The sequence below is a fragment of the Equus caballus genome, chromosome 1 (genome assembly GCF_041296265.1).
Source record: "Equus caballus isolate H_3958 breed thoroughbred chromosome 1, TB-T2T, whole genome shotgun sequence".
Lineage (NCBI taxonomy): Eukaryota > Metazoa > Chordata > Mammalia > Perissodactyla > Equidae > Equus > Equus caballus.
The window spans coordinates 16,763,268-16,787,787 of NC_091684.1; the positions used below are offsets into that span (position 1 = coordinate 16,763,268).

The 24,520-nt window shown below is 45.4% G+C and overlaps 1 protein-coding gene across 6 annotated transcripts in view; it reads left to right on the plus strand.

The window, feature by feature from the left end:
* The window catches only part of GFRA1 (GDNF family receptor alpha 1), a 220,357-nt gene that overhangs the window by 167,680 nt on the left and 28,157 nt on the right, over window positions 1–24,520 (plus strand). For all 6 annotated transcript variants that reach the window (XM_070260481.1, XM_023638784.2, XM_070260476.1 and 3 more), the window contains 3 exons: window positions 13,005–13,114; window positions 15,747–15,881; window positions 19,653–19,834. In XM_070260481.1, coding sequence (XP_070116582.1) covers window positions 13,005–13,114; window positions 15,747–15,881; window positions 19,653–19,834 — 427 coding nt within the window. The remainder of the gene's footprint in view (window positions 1–13,004; window positions 13,115–15,746; window positions 15,882–19,652; window positions 19,835–24,520) is intronic.

The following is a 24,520-nucleotide window of genomic DNA, read 5'->3' on the forward strand; positions in this document are numbered from 1 at the left end:
CAGGATCCGGAGATGTAGCTAATGTGCATCTATTTAGTTACTGCCTGAGCCGGCCCCAGTGCAAGGTGGGAACTTACCCTCATTGCACAGGGGAAGGAGATAGACTGTTGTCCGTAGGCTGAGCTTGGCCTGAGACTGGAATTCATTTGGGTGAGTTATGACTGAAAAATGCAAAGCAAAACAGAGGGTTTAAGGCAATTATTTGAAAAGCAATCTTCCTTCCAAAATGACCTTCAGAGCAGTCTTTGACCTGAGCTATTCAAATAAGGAAAGCTGACATGCTTTACTCTGCTCTTCTTGTCACTTTTTCCAAGCGGAAGCATCTTTGATTGTCAGGAGGGAACAGAGGATGGGCAGTGCCTATGGTGGAACTATGAAGCGGGTTACTCAAATACACATGCATGTCTGAGATTCAAAAGTGCTATGATTCCGTGAGCCAAGGTCACCATGAACCTTGACCCGTACAAATAAATATTCAGTGCTGTCTCACCTCTCGCTCACTGCTGGTTATACAAGTGGGAAGGCGGTGTATGAAGATGGCGGGAGGTAGGATGCAGTATTCCAAAGGGATTGTATCTCCTTCATCTTTGTCCCTGTCCCCCATAGCCACCACCTCACACAGCATCTTGCAGTGTAGGTGCTTAGTGACCTGAGGGAGGTTGTCATGGGAAGGTTGGTGCCTTTGTTGAACCCTCTGTAGTCTGTGCCAGGCACTGTGCCAGCCACTGGGCTACAAAGCTGAATATACGCACTCTGTCCTAGGTGCCTGGATGCTGAGGTACCTCTATGAGTCTGAGAAAACCTCAGGCCCAGGGCTCTTTCTAAGCTGCTCCCCAGCATCTCCAGGCTCAGAGAATGCGGGAAGGGGTGTTTTTTGGCTGTATAAGAGGTGCCACCAAATACTGCCTGTCCACAGGACTCTGGTTCGACCTGAGTGGGAGAGCGCCCTCTTGAGGGAGCCAGGCCAAGTGTTCCTTGTCCACATGCAGGCAGGGTGTACTGGCCTCAGGTGCCTCCAGAACCCAGCTGCTGTTGTGTTCCCATGCTGGGTCTGGCCCTCCCTGGCTGAGGATCCTGGAGAATCCATTTGATTCCTCTATACCTGTCCCTTCACGTGAAGGAGGAGCAGCACCTGCCCCATTATCTGCCTCACGGGGCTGTGACTGGAGAGAGAGAGCTAGTGTTGAAAGCACCTTGAGAGTAGTAACAGCAACATTCATATCCAGCCCCTTGCTGAGCACTGACCTCTATGCCGGGCACCTAGTTTCAGGCCTTAATCCTCCCCACAGCCCTGTGAAAGAGGTACTGTTGGTGCCTGCATTTTTTACATGGGGAGCTGCAGAGATGAAACCCAGCAGCAGGGGCAGTTGGGATTTGAACCTATGGTCTGACTGCATGGCCCATGCCCTTTCTCACTAAGCCCATCATCCACCAGCTCTGGGAAGGGTCCACACATGTGTTTGCTCTTCCCAGAGAGGCACCCAAGAAGTGATCTCTGCCAGGTGTCTCCTGTCTCCAGCCTCAGGGGTAATGTAGTCAGGAAAGGGCTGGTTGGAGGCCTTCTGGCTTCTCCCAGTGGGCCTGGGTGGCCCCCACTTTTTGCACCCCTCACTTCTTGACTTCTGTGGCATCTTCTAGGGGTGACTGTATAGACAGCCTGGGGAGTTGGGGTGCTCACTGGGCAAGGCCTGGGCCAAGATGACTTCTCCACACAGCTGTGTTGTGGATTGCATTTGAGCCCTACTGAACAGTAACAACAGATATTATTTTTTTATGTTTTTAAACTGCAAGCACTATTAAATAAAAATAATGCCCACTAATTCTGTCATTACACTTTATTGGGCCTAGTAAAGATCACTTATATCCACCTAAATCAGATTTCGGCTCTTCGAGCACACAATTCACATCAAAATGGCGGCAGAAGTCCAAGAACTAAAATTAGAAGATGGACCATTAATTCTTATTTCAGTGCTATGGGGGTGAGTGTGAGCTTGAGTATCTGTGACCTTCTTTTCAAAATCTGGCTCTAACTTTTACCAGCTCCATGACTTTGGCTAGATGTTGACCTTTCTGGACCCAGTGCCCTCTACTGTAAAATAAGGCTAACCTGGCTGGTGAGGTTATTGGGTGTTAAATGACACAGGCTTCTGAAGCATTGGGCACAGTGACTCACTCTAAATAAATGTACTTGTTGCTAGTGCAGTGTCTGGAGCAATTAGCAGTTAGCTGGGCTGCTGTTCTCCTCACCTCTGCCAACACTGTAGCTCTAAGATGTCTGTGATGAGTACTGATCTGTAGGTGATTGGAGCCATAGTATATGGCACTTGGATTCATTCATTCATTCATTCATTGACTCACTCATTCATTCAACAAATATTTACTGAACATCTAATTTATGCTGGGCACAATCCTAAGTGTTCACCTTCTTATTGTGGAGGCAAGGCTATCAATAAAGTTAAGACAGAAAGTAGGAGTGAAGGAGAGGAGGTGTGAGCAGGAAGGCTGAAGCTGGTGCCCTCCTCGGGGCTCTGAGCCCTCAAGGAGAGTTGGTGGGAGGGCTCAGAGGAGCCCCTTGCGATCGCTGCGATCAGGTCAAAAAACCCTTAAGATCACCTGGTTGGGTGGAGTGGTTGAGGGGACAGTTTATTAGAAAATGGCTTATGTGGACCATGGAAATCAGCTCCTCACCCTGAAGAAAAAAGGGAGGAAGTAGTTTTAAATTCAGCTGAGAGCTAAGTGTGGGATTGGGGGGTTTGCTGTATGATGTATGGTGAAAATGAGAGTACGATGATAATGAGAATGGATTACTAAGAAGAATTATGAGTTTTCTGAAAAGGGGGGAAATTGTCATCTGATGGCAATGGAATAAGTGATTTATTCTGTTGATGTCTAACACCACAATTCCCTGTCTCCTGAGCAATGCCCCTTCTAGGAAGGAAGATATTGGGACTAGTTGTTTGCAGAACTAAAGTCTCTGTTGACCTTAAAACAATTTGCTTGCAAGAAAAATGACCTAGTGTATATTTACTATTGAACATAATTTTCCTTAGGAAGTCTGCAACTCTACTAAAGATTAATAGGGGGACTTATTTTCATATGTTTCTGCTTAAAGTATGTTTGTGCAAGTGTAAGCTGTTAGCCATTGAGACATGCCTTTGCCTTCGCGCTTCCCCACCCGCTCCCAGGGCACGCAGAAACTAGGCTCGTTTAATGTGAGGAAGATCAATTACCATTCCCTTCAGCAGAGCTTGGAGCCTGGGGTTCAGGTACCACAAGAGGTGTTTAGTGCTTGTCCTTTGGGGGTGGGGGCAAGGGGAGGAGTTCTGCAAATTAGTAAAGTCAAGAGAGCCTGTGTAATTTTAATTTTTCATCTTCTGGGAATCCCCAAAGAAGCAAGGTTTGACTGAAGGAGGCCAGGCAGCATTTGGGATAATTTCTAGAATTTATCTGTTTCCCTAAAGTAATTAGAATTCAGTTTCTCTGGATATAAACATCATGATGTGACACTTGTTAGGGTGCAGACAGCACCTCTTTAAATTTACGCAGGCCTGGTGCCAGCTAAGCCAGCAGAGGGCGGCATATAGGGGCCACATGTAGTGACCTGTGGAATTGACCTGTTTCCTTGGGTGTGATTCCATTGGCCTGTAAAACATATTTCTTTGCTTGAAGGTGTGGAGGACTCATGGGAGAAATGTCTCCTTGGGCTTAGTGGTAGGAATAATAAGCCTGATGTTAATCGTGACTTTATTGAGCACATACAGACCTTGAACAAGTGGATTAGTGACCTCAGGATAAAGAGTTTCATATGGGAAGTTATTAGGAGATGAATTCTAAATATCAGTGTGGTCATCTCTACCCTAGGGCTTCATGGAAGTCTCGAGGTCAGAGTGGACCTCCTGGGCTGATCCAGAGCAGAACAGAAGACACCAGTGCTGATGAGTCCTGTCCTCATTTAGGAATCCAGCCATAAATGGGTGCTAGGTGCCAGGTATACCTAGTTCTCCAGTAATGCCTTGAAGGACTTACTGTCATTCAACTGGAGTAAATTAAGCTTCAGAGAAGTTAAGGTAGTTGCCCAAAATGTCACGGTTAGTAAGTGGTTGAATTGAAATTAAAATTCTGGTCCATTTTCAAATTCTATATTCAAAACTACTGTGTACCTCTGTTTAGTAGTGTTTTAATTTTCTGTTGCTGCTGTAACAAATTACCACAAATGTGGTGGCTTTAAACAACACAAATTTATTTTCTTCTGCTTCTGGAGGTCGGAAGTCCTACACAGATCTCACTGGCTGAAATCAAGGGGTCCGGTGGACTGAGTTCCTTCTGGAGACTCTAGGAGTGAACCCGTTTTCTTGCCTTTTCGCCCTGATGACCCTTTTACCATGTCATGAAACATGTTCTCAGGTTCCAGGGGTTACAGCATAGACATCTTTGCGGGGGAGCATTATTCTGCCTACCACAAGTAGTGTTTCTTCCAAGTATCTATCTTGTTTTTCATTTTTGTTATATCATGAATTGTGGAACTGGTTACTTCTCCCCTCTTCCCAGTGGTTTCTAGAAAGCATGCAGTCAAATACATAGCTTTCATCTCACCAAAGGTATGTGTGCTGTCTCACTACCTCTACCTTACCTTTCTGTGGCCCCCAGTTCTCTCACTGATTTTTACATTTATTCTGTTGCATCGAAGCTACATCTGAATGCACCTCAAAATTCTCTCTGAATCAAGAGTGGGCATAAATAATTAAATGAACCATAGCGGGTGACCTTTGCTACCCAGGGTTCCTAAGCAAGTGGCTTGGAGCTTAGGTTCCAGGAAGAATGTGCGGCCACCTCTGGAATTCACTCCTGAAGATGAGGGTGCCGCAGAAATCTACATGAAGTAAATTCACACCATGTTGGTGTGGAGTTTTAAGGTGTAGTTCTACCAGAGAGAGACTAATTGAAACATCTAGATTTCTATGTCTCTTTCTGGCCAGAAGTCACAACACTGTTTTCTAAAGTTTCCCTGCAGATATGTAAAAGACTTGTTGGATAAGATTTACTCCTAAAGAATTTTAGCATATTTGTCACCTGCCATTATCCCAGCAGATAGCTACTGGATATCTGAGAGCTTTATGATAATTTCATCATTCAGAAACTTCCACTTTCTTTTCTCCCTCAATTTCTTTCCATAAAAGCAGGTGCTGCCAAAGCTAGCTTTTCTGCACTAATGGACGTGTTGTAGCATGCATGATACAAAACAACTTTATTGACTTGGCAGTGCATCATAGGGTTGTCTGCAGTCTCTCTGTGCTCCTGTTACCTCTCACAGTCTGCTTGTACCGTGCTCATCAGTGTGTGCATTGGAGAAATTGGCTGAGGGGGTGGAGGGAGGAGTCCCGGCCCAAGGGCAGCTTTGGGGCATCTGAGCAGAGGCTGCCGAGAGCCCCTTCTAGGTTGGAATGGATTCTCTTGCCAACCACCATAACTTGCTTTTCAAATTTGCCACGTAGAGATTAGCTGTCAAGCCCTGTCAGCCACTCTGTGGATATTGATTGATGGCTGTCAGTGTTCATGCAAGGTGGCTTCGTGAGGGATGCTGAGATTGATCAGATGCTGACCTGGACTTCCCTCAGGGGGCCGCTGCAGTGGGATGTGATCAGAAAGGCTGAGGAAGCGTCGTGTCTCTGTCCTGCAGCCTGTATTCATGAGCCCTCACGCTGGAGAGACACCCCAAGCAGGATACGTAGACTAGAATGATGTGTGGTTCCACCTGTGTTCCCTGCATTCCTTCCTCCATAGGTGAGGCTTTGTCACAGCCCTATGGGTCAAGCTAGGAGGGCAGTGACCACAGCCTCCTGTAACTCACATGCTGGGCCAGGAGCTCCAAGCAGCTGGATGAACAGCCATGATCAGGGCCTCCCCAGGGTGAGTGGGGGGCAGGAGGGTTGTTAAATGGCTTGTAGCCTCCTGAGTATCAGGGTGAAGCTGAGCAGGGATTTGGGGCAAACAGGCGTTGCTCCCTACTTGGCCACAGAGGCCACATTGTCCCAGGAAACGGAGGCAGTAGGCAAGTCATGAAGGCTTCTTGGACTTCATAGCGCCCTTTCCCAACAACATGTGGCTGCAATCTGGCTTCAGTCACCGAGAAACACATCAATTGGCCAAGGCTTTAATCGTCTCACCGGGAGTGGGAAACCCATGTTAAGAGCTGAGGAACACAAGTGTATGGAGCTTTGGGTGTCTGTGCCTGGGGCGTGCCCAAGGCCTTTGCTCCAGAGTGGCCACGCTCACTCCCAGGCAGGGGGAGGACCCAGGCTTTCTGAAGGGCCCCTGAGCCCCCCAGCTCCACAGCCTGCCCCCGGGCAAACACTGGGCCTTTGCTTCAGGAAGCCAGCACACCCAGCACAAAGTGGGGAACAGTAAGGCAAGAAAATGCCGCCAGCAAAATGTATTTAATATAGGCTGTGACTTGCTGAAGGATGCTTTCCAGATGTGCTCTCCAGTAGGGTGCTGGAGAAGAAGGGCTAAGGTAATTTTCTAAAAACAGAAAGAGAAAAATCTGTTTTGTGTCACTGTACCAGAAAATTGCCATCAGTGCTCTTGCTTTGCCGTCCCAGGTCTAATATTAGCAGCATGTTTTTCAAATTATTTTTATTCTGCATAAGAGATTAGCAGTATTAACAAACTTACTGATATTTACTTGTTTGAAAAAATATGCCATTTTCCCCTAAACCCCTGGGAAAAAGTAGCTTTTCTTCAAATGCCGTTGTCCTACGAACTCATATGACCGAGAGGTTTTAAGCAACGCCGCAGGGTTCCTGGCTTCAGACGTCTCAAATTTGTTTTGGTCAAAGTTGCTACCTTCAATTCCATAAATGTAGCCTGTTCTAAGTAGGTAATCCAAGGGCCAGCAGAAGATAGACTGAGATAAGTGTTTCTCTGTCTTGAGCTTGCTGTGTGTTTTTGCTGCAAGGGCTTAATGTTGGCACGGACCAGGAATTGGGGAGAGATGAAGGGACGGGAAGTAAAAATTTATTGGGCAACGTATATTCTGGGTTCGGGGTGAGGCACTTTATATAATTGTCATTTAGGTCTCACAGCAGCCATTTAAAGTGACTGTAGATAGCATTGGACCCATTTCCCAGTTGAGGAAACTGAGGATGGGAGAAGTGAAACAACTTGCTAAGATGTAAGAGTGTAAAAGGTGGGGCTGGGATTAGAAACAGATGCGTGTCATGCCCATGCCTGTCGTATTTGTTTCCCCTGACCCATTGAGAAGGCTTTCAGAAACTAAATGGCTCGAACTAAACACCAAGACTGTAAAGCCCTAATGTTCACATTGGGTTCAGAGATACATGTTAGTGGTTTCTTACACAAGCAGATTAATAAAGGGATCCTGTCTCCAGGTTCTGGATTTCTACTGGGTAGTCAAGACTTGCAGTCCTGTATGGGCACTGGTGCGGTCCCAAAGACCCTCTTAATGAAGGGAAGCCTACTTCATTGATAGACTCACCACCCTCTTAGGCAGAGGTCTGTCTGCGTCCTCGGGCCCCTGCTGTACTCCTGCAGTGCATTCAGAGTGTTCTCTGAGGCTAAGTCAGTGGAACACTAGGAAGACGGCTCTGAAGAACAATCTGGTGCAATGGTGGCAGGAGGACAGCAATTATACACTTGATGACTTCCAATAAAATCCTGGGCTGTTACAGGCAGTTGCCAGTTCCTCTTCCAGTGAAGGCCAGCTACCACCACCCACGATGTCTGTGACTCTGAGCAGGAGCTTAACCTCTGTGACCCTCAGCTTTCTTGTATGTGAGATGAGGGATCCACTAGAAAAATCTTGGTCTCTGTACACAAAGGAAATCACATGCCTTGACACTAAAATCACGTGTAATGGCAGAATGGAACCATGAGTAAGAGTAATAATAATGCCTTGAAAACGAGTGTTTTTCCCCAAGTAGCTTCGAGTGCCTCATCGACTGCGTTTCTGAAGTGGAAGGGAAATCCAAGAGCTTAAGTTGTTAAGCAACATATTCAGGAACTCTGGTTAATTAGTGTCAGAGCCTGGATCCCATTCAAGATCTCACAATTCGTAGTCCAGGGCTCAATTCCACCAACCACACAGCTTGTGTCCAAGTATGGGATTTATCCTGGAAAAGCCTTTAAAGAATCAGGCTTATTCAGAATGAGTGAAATTGGGCATTTCTAGTATGTTTTTAACCTGTTGACCGGAACACTGTTTTCCTAAAAGTGTTACAGAAAACATAGGTAAATGATTTTTCCCCCACTGTCAAAAAACCATCTGCTGTTTGAGAAGACTGTCCTAGATTTTATCATTATCATTTTTCTATTTCCAGTTAGCATGCCTCCTTTAATACGATATTTTCTGCATAAACCACTGTTTTCTCCTCTGCAGATTTCCTAAGGCCCACTTGGCATTTGCTTTGGTTTCCTTTCTCTTAAGGGTGGGAAATTTTCTCTTTTGGAGGAAGATACGTTTCTGCTTTAGCATCTATTCATTTCATTTCGTTTTCTCAGAGAAAAACAATCAGGTTCATCACTGCTGTAGTCATGGAGATTTCATGTCTCCAGAAGAAATCCAGTTGTGGAATTTCTTTGTTAATCCTACTTTGGATGTTTAAGCTTTCTTGTCTGGGTCACTGCAGCCCAGGCAGGGAAGCCCCCGAAACAGGTTACAGTGTGATTCTTAACCCGGGGGGCAGGGGGAAGCATCTGAGGGGCTGTCCTGGGATGCTGGGATGGATAGCAGGTGCTCAGGCCATGGTTGGACAGATGAAGATCTGGGGTTCTAACAACCTGCTAGACGCTTGGCTCCCCTCAGTGCCATGAACTCAGCACAGCCACAATCCACCTCCCTGTCTTCCTTGCAGACCTGTCCTCCCCTGGGTTCCCCCCAACCACGGCACCAGTGTCTGCTGAGTTGTCCATGCCTCGCTTCCGCCTCCTCTCTGCAGTCTTGACTTCCCTCCTAGCGATACCCGCCTCAGTGTATCCTCTTTTCTTCCTCTCCTTCCGGCCCTCAGTATTTTCCTCTGCTTCACTGCTAGCTGCAGTCTCGTAAGTAACCGTCCCTCCTCCCACCTTTTCCTGTTTCCTGTCCCCTCTGCTGCTAGGACAGTGAGGGCACAGAGTAGATCTCAAGAAAATCTTGGCTAACAACTGAGAGACCCAAGAGTCTTCCCACTACACAGATCTGATCGTGTTACTTCTCTGTTTAAAATCCTTCAGTGGATCCCGCTGCTTTTAAGACAAAATCCAAACCCCTGGGTCATTCAGGGCTCTTTGTGACCTTGCTAGCACCACCTCTCATGCTGTGGTCCAGCCATCCCAACTGAACCACTAATCAGTTTCTGGATGACGCATGTGTTAAGTGTAGTGGTTGTGAATAATCTCTGTTCCTGGAGTCAGATTGAGTGTGACCACATTCTAGCTCCACCACAAGCTCTACAACCTGGAGGGAATTACTTAGGCTCTCTTTGCCTCAGTTTTTCCCTCTGTAAAATGGGACTGATGGCATCACCTACTAAGGTTGTTGTGAGAATTAAATGCGTGAATACATGTCGAGCACCTAGATCAGCGCCTGGCACAAACAAACACTCCATTGTCGTTACCCTGGAATTACACTGCTTCCTTCTGCCTGGAATACCCTCCTCCCTTTACCTGACAGATCCTCCCCGTCCTCCAGGTCTCAGTCCAATATCATGGCCTCTCTGAAACCAGCTTCTGTAGCTGGGTAGTGTTTGCTAAAAGCTTACGTTGTGGGATCAGAATGTGTGCTTTGAAATCCTGCTTCTCCAGCTCACTGTTTGACTCCGGTCTAAACTTGCTAAGCCGTGGTTTCCTCCTCTGTGACAGGAGGATGATAAAATAATAGTCTCTACCTTGTTCCAGTTGTCAGGAAGAAATATAAAGTGTGTAAAGACATAGCGACCATAGACTTAAGTCCTCTGTTCGTGTTAGGTGTTATTTTTATTAGCAGCCTTTCTTTCCTTTTATCAAGAACTAGCCACTGTGTTATTATAATCTTTCTACTTGTTTCTCTCTGCTGCTAGACTGTGAGTTATTTGAGTTGAGGGACAGGGAACTTATTCGTCATTCTATCACAGGCACTTGACACATCAGTCAGTCGATGGAATGCACAAGAATTCAGCTGCTTTCATCCACACATGTAGCCATTTGCACACCCTGCTTTAAGAGATTTCAGAGGACCGTGTTGGTAAGAGAAGATGTTGAGAAGGAAAAATCTTTGGGGGATAACTGTTTTCATTTTTTGGAAGGTATTGAAGACTGGAGGTTAATTGGTACTGCACCATTTCATTTGGCCCAATGGTGACTGGGGAGGGAAGAGGAAGCTTATCCTGGAGAACGGCTGGGACTTGACTCCCAAAACACAACACGTGCTGTATCGGTGGGATTCGGCACATCATACCTGTTTTTAAACAGAGTTTTGCTGTAAATATTTAACAACTGGCTCTCTAAGAACAACACATGGCCCTGATTTGTAGTGTTCGCTGATTACTGTAGTGTAAACACTCCCACCAAGGCTGCTTTCGAGCTCCACTGTGATGTTAACTAACTTGCAAAATTCCTGAAAATCTACCAGTCAGCCAGTAATGAGCTGGCTCCAGCACATCGCTATATTAACTTCTTCTTCCGTGTGTTTTTCTATCTGTAAAGTCTGAATCCTGAAATGTGACCATCCTGACTCCAAGTATAAATGTCAGGGGGAGGTGGGTCAAATGTGATAGAATCGTGGAAATGTTAGTGTCTTAGCAGTACTACATGCACTCACAATTATTTTGAAACGCTCTTTTCTATCCACCGGCTGGGTTCGTCCTAGGGCCTGGATGTATGCTAATGATCTTCTCTCAAAAAACAGCCTGTCCGGGGTTCTGCTCAGAGCAGTATATCTAGTTTTATCCTCCCAATCAGGGCTATGCTCTCTGCAGCAGACTGACTCAATTAGCCTTTCATTCCAGAGTCCAATTGTGAGTCAATTCTGAGGTTGTTAAGCAAAATGAGTCTGGTGGCATTAGCCTCGCGCTGAAGGACAGTAATCCACATGACGGTGCTGTTCAGTTAATAGTCTGCTCGAGAGACTAGGAGAAACAGGAGACAAGAAGTCAGAGCGACCTTTCACCCATCTCTGGGGGACAGACCAGGAGCACAGGGCTGCCAGGTCAGAGAGCTGTTCAGGGTTGTGTGCAGAACTGGAACCCCAGCTGCCTACACCGCAATTGGCCTCTGCAAAGTTAGAAGCCCCAGTACCACTTTCATGACCAGGAAAATTCTTCTGAAATTAACACTCAATCCAAGCTGGATGCCATTCGAGCCAGTTGAGTAAGCCTGAGTCACCTTTAGGGATTTCCTCTGAAAAATAAATCCTTTAACCAGGCTACAGAAAGTGGCCAGGTTTTATGCCCTTCACTGTGTTCAATTATAGTCAAAAAACATCAACTAGGTTCAGACTGTGGGAGAGATCCAGGCGCACACACAGGCACATGCGCAGCCTCATTTGCAGGATTTTGCCAAGCCACTTAGCTTCAGCACATGGCCCTGCTTGGGCAGCGTTATAAAGGGCCTCTCTGAGGAGCGTCAGGTGCTGTGCAAAGAAAATAAAGCAGAGCTCCAGCACTTGCCCCGGGAATCACAGAGATGGAACCAGGCACAGGACTCAGATCGTGCAGATAAGGGAGCTCAGACACACCTTGTTTACAAGGGTCCAGGGAGAAAACGATCCCATAGGAACACCATGCAGCCTTGTGCCGTGAATTCAGATAATTTCATCAGGCCTTTTAATCCCCTTCTAGTTAAAGTGGTAGGAAAGGGACACATCTGTGCTTCCTCCAGGCCTTTCACAAACCTTTGTGATCTCCACACATCCTACCTTGCTCTGCCCCACCAATGCAAGCTTGTTTATATCCTAAAGCATGCTAAGTAAATACCGTCCCTTGAGTGCAAAGAATTAAAAACCAGCGCTGAGTGTGCTGGCTGCCAACTCGGGTGAGCTAAAGAGAAGAAAGCTGAGACAGCCCTCCATTGTCTCCCATAATTGCCAGATCACTTAAATTCTCTTGAAGTCCATTGTGTTCTTCACATAGAAACAGAGCTGTTGTCTGCTGAGATGACCTCAGAGGTGGCCCAGCTTTCATTCAGAATTTCTCCAACAATATCCTCTTCAGATTGAGAAACAGCCAGTTGGCCACAAAGAACCCTCCTTCTCCCCAGACCAGCATGTCTGCAGCCCCTCTCCACTTCTGGGTCTCTGCAGCTTCACCACCCCGCAGGGCTTCTGGGTGTACTGTGTTGGCTCCTAGAGAGTTCCCAAACTGCAGACAGATGCGGCACTTAGATCAGTGGATCCTCCGGGCACCAGCTCCAACCACAGGCCCACCGCACCCAGTGAAAGACAGTGAAACCGTTGCCAAATGAGCCTCACCTGTCCCTCTTGCCTTTCCCTTCAGTTCCAGAAAGGCCAGCTCCTCCTCCGTGTCACTTGGCTGGAATAAATCACTGCCCCCAAGGCTGGTGGATGAGAGATGACTTACGAGACAGATACACGTATTTTTAAAGCCAGTAGGAATTACGAGAGCAGATGGGCTGTAGGATCCTATTTGGATGCCAGGGACATGTTTCTGTATAAAGTAAATATTTTCCCAGTGTGGATCTCCGGTGAGTACGTAGAGAAGCGTGTTTCCTAAAGATGCAAATAAGTCTAGTCAGAAATAAATATTGAATGGAAACTTCAAAGTATCTAGATTTCTATAGTTATAGGCCCTGAAGACTTCTCTGCAAATGAGCAGACACACAGGTGGGCGAGGGCTCGGGGAGGGAGGAGACGGTTGGGGGGTTGTATAAGAGAGGATGCTAACATTTTAAGAGTTTATGTTTTCTATATTTTGGGGGGTGGAAAAAGGCATATCCACAAAGAAATAAAGAAAAGTTATGTCTGTCCGGAGGTTTAGGGTATTTTAAAGCACACCCCCCCTTTCTTCCTATTGCAGATCTCGCCTTGCGGATTTTTTTACCAACTGCCAGCCGGAGTCAAGGTCCGTCAGCAGCTGTCTAAAGGAAAACTATGCTGACTGCCTCCTTGCCTACTCAGGCCTCATTGGTAAGAACAGGGAGAAGCGGGATGGGAGAAAAGTCTGGTTTACAGATACTCACAGACTCTTTCCATTGTAGCCCGCTGCTATCTGTGAGAGTAAAAACCTCCCAGTAACCCTCTGGACTAGGGGTTTGATAGTAGGCCCTTTACGACTCGCCTGTAAAAAAAAGGGAAAAAGAGGATAATGGAGGCACAAAGGCAAAGGCAGGAAGCAGGGATTATTAAAGAGCAGGAAGGTGGCAAGGGTGAAGACCTGTGAAGTGTCTCCGGTGGAGAACTGACTGCGCAGAGCAAAAGTAGGAGAGAAGCATAGTGTGGAAGAGGGAGCGAGTCAGACCAAATTAACTGAATCAGAGGACTTTGGAGAAAGGGAATGTGGAAGTCATTCAGTCTGGGGAAATCAAAAAGGCTGTTTCCCAGAAACGGCCTGTTGGAAAGAAAACCCCTTAATACTGGGGTCCTTCTCAGCATTAATATTCTTGGTAAGTCAGCTCCTTGTGTGCAGGCTTTAGAAGAACCAGGTTGTCAGCATTCAGGAGAACAGTGCAATTCAACAAGGCACTGGTGAGTTGGAAGAGAGCCAGAGGTGAAGAACATTTGTGCCCATGGATAAACAGGGCAGGCAGGAGGCGAGGTGGGTGCTCCAGGTACCAGGGACTGCAGAGGCCTTGGTGGCAGGGTTCTGTCACAATTGACATTTGAGAACAAACGCATAGCGAAGGCTGTGGAGGGATGAGGGAAATCATGGTTGTCAGAAGCTGACGGCTCAGCCAGGGTGTGAGTTCCTGCCAGGATCACACAAGTCACCAGGCAGGAAGAACTTCCCCCCAAGAATGACGGCACAGACTGATTTCCTTGTAACCAGAGTGTCTTCGGCCAGAACCACTGGGAAAATCAATGACGGTACTTAAGGCAAGGATATTACAGGTGCCTGCACACTCCTCCCAACTGTTTTTTGAAAGGATACCTGTGCTCTCTTGGGAAATACCTTTCAGCAGTTATTGACCATTCTTATGGATATGTCAAATGAATGCATCTTCCTTAAGTCAGTATTCCAAATTTGCATGTAGTCTCTCCTCTCCTTAAATAAGTTAGTCCCTAGTAGAGATGACTTAACGACTATGGAATTACAGGTTTAAGAAATAACAGAAGTAATTAAGACATGCTCTTTGTAAGAAGTTAAAAAAATACAGAGAAACACAAAGGAGACAGTGTTCCAGATCTACAGCTCCTCTGCCAGATGTACTCACTGTTAACACCTTAGTGCCTATCCTTCTAGGCATACATCTTCATTAAATCCTCCAGGAGTGGCCAAGGTGCAGTGCTGCCAGGCATTTCTGGCTTGGCAAACTGTTACGTGCCCGAGGGGGATGAAATCCTCATCACTGAAGGGAATAACTGGTTGAGGCAATGCATTCTGTGGACCAAAATTTATTTCTCTCTTGGGCCCAGATCTCTCCCTCTGCACTAGTCTTTGGGTTCTAACTTCTTTCAGGACAAAGCTTGTTCCTGCTTCTTCCTTGTGTTGGAGGTCCACTGTGGCATCAGGCATACTGTGGGTGCTTAGCAGACATACTTTAACCTCTTCACTAAGTGTTTGGGGTAGCTGTTTCTTTCTCGCCCAAAGTTGGGAGCTCCCTATCTGCCATGGGGTGAAGTTCTCATTCTGAGGTGTAACAGGATATTATTTAGTTCAAGTCAGTAAGGAATGTAGGGCAAAGAGGATGTGCTGTTGACCCAGAAGAGCTTACAAAGAAATTCTTTTTCTGTTTCTGAACCAAATATATCCTGTGGATCACTGACCACCTATTACATCTTACTTCCAAAAACATATAAAAACAGAAGACTTCTTGGCATGAGTAGGCCTTGCCTGGTGCGAGCCACCCAGAGAAGACATTTGGGTTGTGTTAAGTATAAATGTGTTGTTTATTTGTGCCAGTACAGAACTCATCAGGAAAACATGAATACAGGGAGATATACGCCAGAGAGACCACCCAGCATTTCTGTGAGGACTTTTGAGGACTTCTGAGACAAATACTCTAGGAGCCATTTGCTTAGAGAATTTCCACTGTTTGTTTCCAATTCCTTCACAGCTTGAAAGAGTTTAAATCAGTTGAGGCTAGTGAGCAGAGGCCTTGTTACATACATTCAGGATGCGGGGTGACCCATAAGGATTGCTTCTAAGCTTCCCTGTGTTTCTCTGAAGAAGCCATTTGCTTCTGAGGGAAGTGGATTCAAAGTCCTAAAAGGAGTTTTAAGATACGTAAAACCAGTTCTATCCATTTGTGAAGATTAATGACATTTTCAAGAAAGTGCAAGGGATTTGGCAACTCATGCATTCTAAGTTAATTCTTTCCTGCTCCATGACATCCATACCATTTGTGCAGAAAAAAAATTTCCTAAGTGCAGCTCAAGGAGTTTTGTTATAATTTTTTAAGTAAATGTGTAAATTATTTTATGTGCTCAAGATAAATTGCCAAGAAAATGCACTGCTTAACATAATTTCCCACTCAGCAAACACAATGTTTGTAATTATCCATGATGCATCCACCATCAGAGGAACACTTGTTTCTTTTTAGGCTATAGAAAAGTCTGTATCATCACACAAGAATAAAACACCTTGTTTTTACTCTTTTAGGTACAGTCATGACCCCCAACTACATAGACTCCAGTAGCCTCAGCGTGGCCCCGTGGTGTGACTGCAGCAACAGTGGGAATGACCTGGAAGAGTGCTCGAAATTTTTGAATTTCTTCAAGGACAATACATGTCTTAGTGAGTTTAAAAAAAATCAGAAACACACAGACGTTTTCCTCTCCAAGCTCAAGCGCTACCTTTGTGTTTCTTGTGTCTGCCTTCTCTATCTCCCTCTGTGTCTCTTTTCCTGATCACTGATGGTGAACCCAACTCCTTTTGGCCACACTGGGTGATGCAGCAGGAACAAAGCAAGTGATGGACTGGGCCCTGCCAAGACTGTGAATCCAAGGACCTGAGAGAGCAAGAGATTCAAATAACTGAGGGTACATTGTGTGGGAAAGAACATTGCTACCCACAGATCAAATTTTGATCTTGGCAACCAGCACAAAGTCTCTTCCAAAGGTTCTTAAAACCTGGGCAGAATATACAATGTGAAAAGCTCAGACAAATTAGGTGGGGGTAGGCCTCCAAGGGCTCTCGGAGAAAAATTAGAATGTTAACGTCAGTACCCCCCCTGGATGTTCAGGGTTGGCTCAGAGGAGAAGCAATTCTTGAGTGGGATAAGCTGCTGATGTAGCCAGGAGCCTCAGGATGTTGGTTATCTCAGGAGATGAAAAAAGCATTGGGGCAGAGGCAGGGTGGGGGCTCCTTGGGAACAGTATCAGTTATTATTGCAGTGTCCTTTAGGCAATTTGGAAACTTGTTTCCCAAAGGGAGAGGGATAGAGAGAAATGTACTGATGTGAGCAATGACATTTATCAGAAGAACTCCAAAAGCACCATGCTAGGTCTCCCTTCTATCCACTGAGACATGCACGCTTGAGGTGACGGTCCAGCTGAGATGCTTGAGTACCTCACTAACATTTTGTGACAGCCACCATTAATTTGTTTGGTGCCTTCTATGTGTGCAAACAAACTCTGTAGGGAGTGTAGTATATACATTATCTTGTTTACTGTAATCTGCACAAGAATCCTAGGACATGTAAGTTTTGTGTTATCTCCATTTCACAGTTGAGTGAATGGCTGGTGTTCACATGGCCCACCTATGCCAGAGATGGGATCCAAAGCCTGAGTTCCTTCTTCTGCAGCCCCCCATCCCGGAGGGCTTTTGGGTCATGCCTGATACTGACAGGCCCACTGGACAAGAACATATGCCTGGACATCAGGGACCAGGTGTGACTTCCTGGTGAGAGGCGTGGACCACATTTCTAGGAACCAAGGTTCAGCCACTCCTCTGAGAGCCATGTCCTCAAGTGACAATTTCTCCATGATACTCTGCTGTATGGTAACTGATTTCTTGAAGAATTAGCTAGCAACTTACCATGTGCACATGAAATGCTTTTAAGTGTTTCTTCAAAAACCTCTTAATTGTTTCCTTTGTTGAAAAGACAAATCTGAGTGATTTGCTCACTAGGTACTTGAGTAATGTGGCTATAACTACATGCTTTGATCATCTTAAAACTAAAAGATGCTTTTGGACACTTGAAATTCAAGCCCGCAAAGCTAGTCTCAAGTATAGAGACATTTGCTAAGACATTGGGCATACCATGGAACTACACGTTGGACCTCTTGTTTGGTCTTGACTTAAAAAAATAATAATTATATATATATTCTTTTTCACATCCTGCATGCTCTTCTGGCAGAATACATGTTTTAATGAAGATAAAGCAATGACAATAGAGATCAGTATGAAAAAAGATTATACTCATCATGCTGGCTGGAAAACCACTCCCTCACAGAGAAATTAAAGTTGTCCCTGCTTAATAATATTTTCGTGAAGGGAGAATAGTCTGGTATCTTATTGCTAATGACTGTTCAATAAAAATAAGTACATTTGATCTTCAACAGGGACTACAGCCAGCCAGAATTTTTCAGAGTCATTCCATTTATACTTTGATTAGAAGAGGCACAGCATACCAAAGACACAGGGCTGTAGCTTCAGTCTCTTGCAGAACGCCCTAGAATAGAAGGAATTGGAATTTGTAGATTCCAACCCAAATGCAGTAACCTAATTCTGCTCCCTTTAGATTAACAAAAACATCTCCCAGATTCCTCAATCATGAACACAGCTTCCACCTGTTGGTTACTTCTGGTTATTGGGGAGGAAACAGTTGTTTTTAAGCCAAGAGCGTGGCAGACGTGAGGGGAAAAGAGAAGGAGGAGGTAGAGATCGAGGTGAGATATCAGTTACTGTCACTCAAGTCTTTGTTCAGAATGCCACCTTCGCCTCCCTGGACCACTTCATCTAAACTGCAGCTCCCTACTCCCACCCCAGTGCCCTCTGTACCCCACCTCTGCTTCATTTTTCTCCAAGCATTTCTCACCGCCTAATGTGTTGTATCTTCTACTTCTTTGTCTCTCCAAGTAGAATGTGACCTCTGTGAGGTCAGGGACTTTTGTCTGTTTTTGCTGTCATTGCTCTTCACTGCTGCATCCCCAGCACAGAGCAGTGCTTGGCACTTACTGGATGTTCCATTGACATTTGAATGAATGAATGAGCAAGTGAACAGACTCCCCAAGTGGCAAAGCAAACTCGCGGGAAAGCGCAAGTAGTTTCAGTCAATGGCAAGGGCCTCCTGAATCTACATGTCTTAACGAGAAAAGGGAAGATTTTATTTGTTGTTGTTGTTCTGGGTCATTCAAGGAAACCAGTCCCTCATGTGCCTCTTTCTTTATATGCCACCCACCCATTAAACCATGTAATATGGCTAGGAGCATAAAAAGCATTTATATTAATTTGAAGCTGTTTCTCACAGCCTAAAAGGTGTAAAGTTCTAGAAAACAAGCTTCCAATTTGCTGAACTTAAAGGATAACAACTTTAGAACAAAATGTCACTTCTAAGAGGAAGATTAGGCTTAAATTATTCTGTCTTGTGTATCGAAAAATGCCAGCTAAGAGACATATATTAACAATTTGCACATTCAGGTCCCAAATGGAGGAGTTTGATTTCTTATACAATGAATATGAAATAAAAAATTCCTAAATCCAGACCAAATCCCTGAAGACCTGATTAAAAACTGTTTTTTATTCATTTGGGGGAGGGGAACAACACACAACCAATTTACTCTTGCCATAAAAACAATCTAATCCCATGAAATTGTAATAAGCTTTTAAAGTTTTACGTTTTAAACTTTTCATTTAAGCAAGGCTGCTCCTACCTAATTATGTAGATTTTGTTTGGAAGACTGGGAGCAGAAAGGGAAAAAAATAATCTTACTTAAATTTTCACTATATATTGATGAGGTTTGGGGTAGATTTTTCTCTTAAAGAAACTGGTTGTATTTTGCTTTGAACAATGCCTGGCTCATAGTAGGTGCTTGTGGTAGTGAATCACGTTTTTTGCTGTTTCATTTTACTGCCTGTTAAATTAGTGTGAATGCCATCAAGTCGCCTCAGTCTCATAATTAAGAATGTTGTCCTTTAAAAAAAAAGCATTAGTTAGTTTGCTTTTTGTATAGAATCTTGATAGAGCACAAGGATTTTCTTGGAAGATGGGACAGTGACTATGATCCCAAATAACAGGTCCAAGGCTGGGTTTCAGAGGGCTCAACTGATGAGTATTTTAGGGCAAGAATCTTGCTTACCACCTGCAACATAAATATGAGCGCAATAAATATTTGTTGCACTTGGAGCATAGCTAAGTGTCCAGCTCAGTGTCTAATGAATGAATTGATTTTTGAGCCAATGGCCAGCTCTCAGCTCATGTAGGGTGGATGGATGGATGGGTTTTGTTCAGAGAAGTCCAGTGCTGCAATCAGAATTCCTAGTGAGCCTCTCTGGCTTCATGTATCCTGTCTGTTACATTTGCTGCTTGACTTTGAAATTGGATTTCCTCCTGTTTTACTGCAGAAAATGCAATTCAAGCCTTTGGCAATGGCTCCGATGTGACAGTGTGGCAGCCAGCCCTCCCTGTTCAGACCACCACTGCCACCACCACCACAGCCTTCCGGGTCAAGAACAAGCCCCTGGGGCCAGCAGGGTCTGAGAATGAAATCCCCACTCATGTTTTACCACCTTGTGCAAATTTACAGGTAAGGGTGGGGGCCGAACTCCCTGTTGGAACTCACTTCTCGGGGGAACACAGACTCGTTTTCTGAGATGCGTTTAGAAGTAGATAGCAGATGCTACTCAGGTTTGAATCTTCAAAGTGCATTTTAACCGTGATAAATGGAGATTGGGAAGTGCCGTAGAGTGGAGAGAAAGAAGGGTTCTGGAAGTGATTCTGCCATTTACTTGGGGTGTGGCTTTGGTTAAGGCCCTTGTGTCTGGCCTTGGTGTCTTTACCGATAAAGTGAGGAGGCTGGACAGGTGAATCCTTAAGCTTTCTGCTTGTGGAGGGGTAGAGTTGAGTTGGCTATTTATTTATTTACTGTGCTTATTCTGTGTTTTCTAGAAGCGGCATATTGAAAAGAAAGGAACTCTTGGGTTTGTTGACATCACTGACATATAACTTAACATGGAGCATTTAACTCTATCTAAAGGTGAACCAGACACAGTGTTACTAGTGAAGGGTTAACTCAAATGTAGAGTCTGGTATGGGTTCATTCTTCAGGAACAGAAGAAAATGCTCTTCCGCAGCAAGAGGAGCTGTGAGGAGCTGCCCTGCAAACTCCTCAGGTGGCTGAACCCAGTGACAATGGCCAAGAGACTTTGGGGTTAATCCAGTTCTCCAAGGCCAGAACCACAATGACACACTAATGGCGGCTTCCTGACTTTAATCAAAGCAGAGTGTTTATTCTGCCTTTTTATTGATTTTTTTATAGTAATGAGTATTCAGCTATTTGGCAAGATATTACATATTAATATGTTCACAAGGTATTTTCACCCACTTTACCTCTTTGGATGTTATCCTCCTGACAGCTGCAGGAGAGATGCCGTTATTATAGTATTAGCAGCTTGTTCTTTCGTTTGGGGACACGGGGGCTCTTCGAAGTCGCACTTTTGCTGGAGCCTGCAGAGCTAGTGAGGCACAGAACCAGCGCTGGGAATCTAGGAGCCTCATGTTCTTTTCATGATTCCTTCTGTGTTTGGGGGGTAGCGGTGACCACATGGTGACTTCTGCCTCCTGCCATGCTAGGGAAAGGGATGTTTGCCAGGAACCGTGATGTCACTTCACACTTGTCACTGGAATACATCATCCCTTCTCTCCCCCCACCATCCAAGGATCAGCCTCGCCAGAATGCTCACCAGAAACCTTCTTTTGCCAACTATCTGCTTGATTCACAGCCTACTTTGTTCCTTAGAAAGTATTGGGGCAGTTTTTCCACTTCTGATGCGCTTGCTATCTTCTTGTCCCTAATGTCTCCCCTCTTTCTCCTGGATATCCTACATGCCATTCATCTGAGCTTTGGTGTCTGTCCTCTGTCTTTCGTTGTCTCCACTGCCCAACACACACCGTTAGACACGCTCACACACACAACACTAAGGAGAAGGCAGGTAGGGAAGCCACACTGCCTAGGGTGAACCAGATGTTCTTCATACTTCTAAAGCATTTCCAAAGCACTTCCCATCTCCAAAGCGCTATGCAGAAGATGCTGGAACTCAGAGGAGGCTTGGGGAATACTATAGCATTTAACTGCTACACCCTACCGCAGAGCCCTGAGGTTCAGGGAGGGGAAGTGACTTGTACAAAGTCCCCCAGCTGGTTAGGGGTGGGTTTAGAGCCAGACTTAGCAGCGAAGAAACAGGGTCTCTTCTTTATCTCTGGTCAGTGCTCAGCATCCTGCTTCCTCCTAGGTCAGCCTTCTGCTCTTGTTGGGTCCACGCAGATTCTAGCATCAGTAAAGACACGTAGCCAGATGAGGGATAAGACCTTGTTATCATAAGGTTGTAACAGTGGGCCCGAGGTGGTTCCTGACCAGTAGAAGAAGCAACAGGGCTGCAGTAAAACCAGATTCTTCTCTGCACGTGTCTCATTGCAGCGAGCATGACTGCAGAGGCAGTGTTCATCCTGTTTATGAAGCCCCTTCTGTGTTTTGGAAAGTTCATGGAGATGGGATTCAAAAATGATTGTTGTTCTCAGGGAATTTACAAATAGGGGGAAGATGCAGCTTGTCCACATCTTTGGAAGGTCAGACTAAGGTGATAGATGACGTCTCAGAAGAGTAGTCATCACTGGAAACTCCATGAAATTAGTTTCCCCCATGAGAGAGGAGTCTGTCAGCCATAAGGGGGTGTTCTCCCCACCTCCCTGCCCCCCGCCCCCACATCACAGCACCTGACTTTGGCTTCCTGTGATGCAGTGCATGCACCTTGGCCACACAGTATTTTGCCTCCAACACAGACCTGCCCAACCACCCCTCCCTGCAAGGAGGACTCTGTACCGCTGCTGTAGGGTTCCCTGGCAACATCAGGGGACCCATGAGCTCTCTTCCCATGAAACAGCGCCATTCCTTCCCCTGTATTAGTGATAGGAACTCTGCTTCATAAATACAGGGGCAAAGTAAAACTAAAGGATGGTGTTTATCTCAGGGCTGCCATTTAACTTCTCAGCAGAGGGAGAAATGGAGGTGTGGGACTACCAAGGAACGAGGGGGCAACCCCACCTCTCTTCGCTGTGACACAGAATCCACATATCTTGGAGCTAAACAGCATTTCATTTCCAGGGAGCCCTTAAGGGTTCCACAAAACCTCACCTTTCCTCCTAAGATGACTACCTGCTTGAGCCCATTTTTGCACACATGAGGCAGGAGACAAGGGTGTGGACTCTGCAGCCCAGCATGTGTTCAGACATGACTCTCGTCTTCACCAGCAACTTGTCCTGTCCAAGCCTCAGCTTCCACATCTACAAAACACAAGGATGGTCCAGCTGCTAGAGTTGAGAGGACTGAATGGGGGTAATGCTTCAGTGCTTGGTGAACGCTCCAGAATGGTGCTTTGAAAATGTCTCATTTGATGCCTGATCCCAAGTCAGTTGGCCACTTGGTCTCTTTGCAACAGATGGATGGTGGTGTTGTGCCTTGCTTGCTTGGGAACATTGGTGTGAGTTTGCACTAACAGGCGTATGGTATATTTTACTTTTCAAAACACTTCGCATGCTTTGTGCCCGTTACACCTCACAGTAGCCCATGAATCAGGTATGGCAGAGGCGTCCTTCCCTTTTACAAATGAGGCACCTGAGGCAGGGAGAGGCAAATGACTTAACTGAGATCACACAGCAACTCCCTGGCAGGGCTGGAATTTCTGGCTCTGAGGCCAGTCTACTTTTGCCTTGTTCCATGACCTTGGACAACTTGGGCTCTTTCTTTGAATTAAGAATGGACAGAGAGGATGAAGTAAAAAATAGAAAAGGAGGTCATGCAGTATTTTTCTTTCTGTGTCTGGCTTATTTCTCTTACATAATGTCCTCTAGGTTCATGATCTTATTTATATGTGGAATCTTAAAAGGTCAAGCTCTTGGAAGCAAAGAGTAGAATGGTGGTCACCGGAAACTAGGGCATGAGGGAAATGGAGAGATGTTGGTCAAAGGGTGCAAAGTTTCGGATATGCAGGTTGAATAAGATCTGAAGATCTAATATACAGCATGGTGACCATAGTTAACAATACTATATTGTATACTTGAAATTTGCCAAGAGAGTAGATCTTAATTATTCTCACCCCCTAAAAAACAGTAACTATGTGAGGTGATGGATAATAGGTTAATTAGCTTGATTGTGGCCAACCTTTCACAGTGTATGCATATATCAAAACATCATGTTGTACACCTTAAGCATATACAATTTTTATTTGTCAGTTGTACCTTGTAAAGCTGGAAGTAGAAAAGAATAGAAAAGGAGGAAAGGAGAAGCTGGTTCTCAGACGCTGTATACTCCACTTGTTCCTTGAAGGCAGCGATTTGAATGATGGGAAAACACAAAGCTCAGACTTTAGGCTGGGTTACTTCATGCCACAGTTCCAGGAGACAGGGCATAGGAGAAGGACTGAAAGTTTGCCCACAGAACTCTTTGCAGCTTGATCATCTCTTTAGGATGACCTCTGTAAAGAATGGTTGAAAGAATCCTTGGAGGCCAGAGGATCGGGGGGTTGAGTGAGTGATGAGAGATGGGCCTTAGCCTGTGAGAACGTGGTCTCTGGTGCTGATTTAGGACTCTTGCTTCGGCGTAGGGCTCCCAGGAGACTCATTCTTCCCATCTGTCCTTCCTTTGCCTGCCTGGCTGTCTCCAGATAAATTACCATTTGCCAGGGGGTCCTAGAAATATCTTAGAATGGCGTTTGTCCCAGCCGCATGTGTCATTACTCAGAATAGAACTGACTTAAACCAGCTTCGGATCCATTGGTAACAGATTTGGAGAAAGTCAACTATCTTTGGCAGCTCTAAAGTTCACTTCCCTTGAGAAGCACCCTCTTGTAATATTTTAAAATATACAATAATATGAGAAAACTCTCAGGGACTTGAGTTTCTGTCTTAACATTTGTGATAGATTTCCCGCTTGGAAAGGAAGAAGTAAGAATAAACATTTTCAGAAGTCAGCTTCGAAGTGTAATTATCAATAAACCAAACACAATTCTGTTTGAGGAAATGGGTGGCCTTGGGTGTGGGGCATATAGGACTCATCTACGCTTGCTATGAAAGGCTCAGCTTTAAAAAAGGAAAGTTGATTGATTAGTCTAAAATGTCATAGAAATGTCCAAGTGCTGACTCCCCGAGGTGATAAAATACCAGGTTTTGGGTAACCCGCCAAGCTTCCATGTCAGGATTAATTGGCAGTCATATTAGT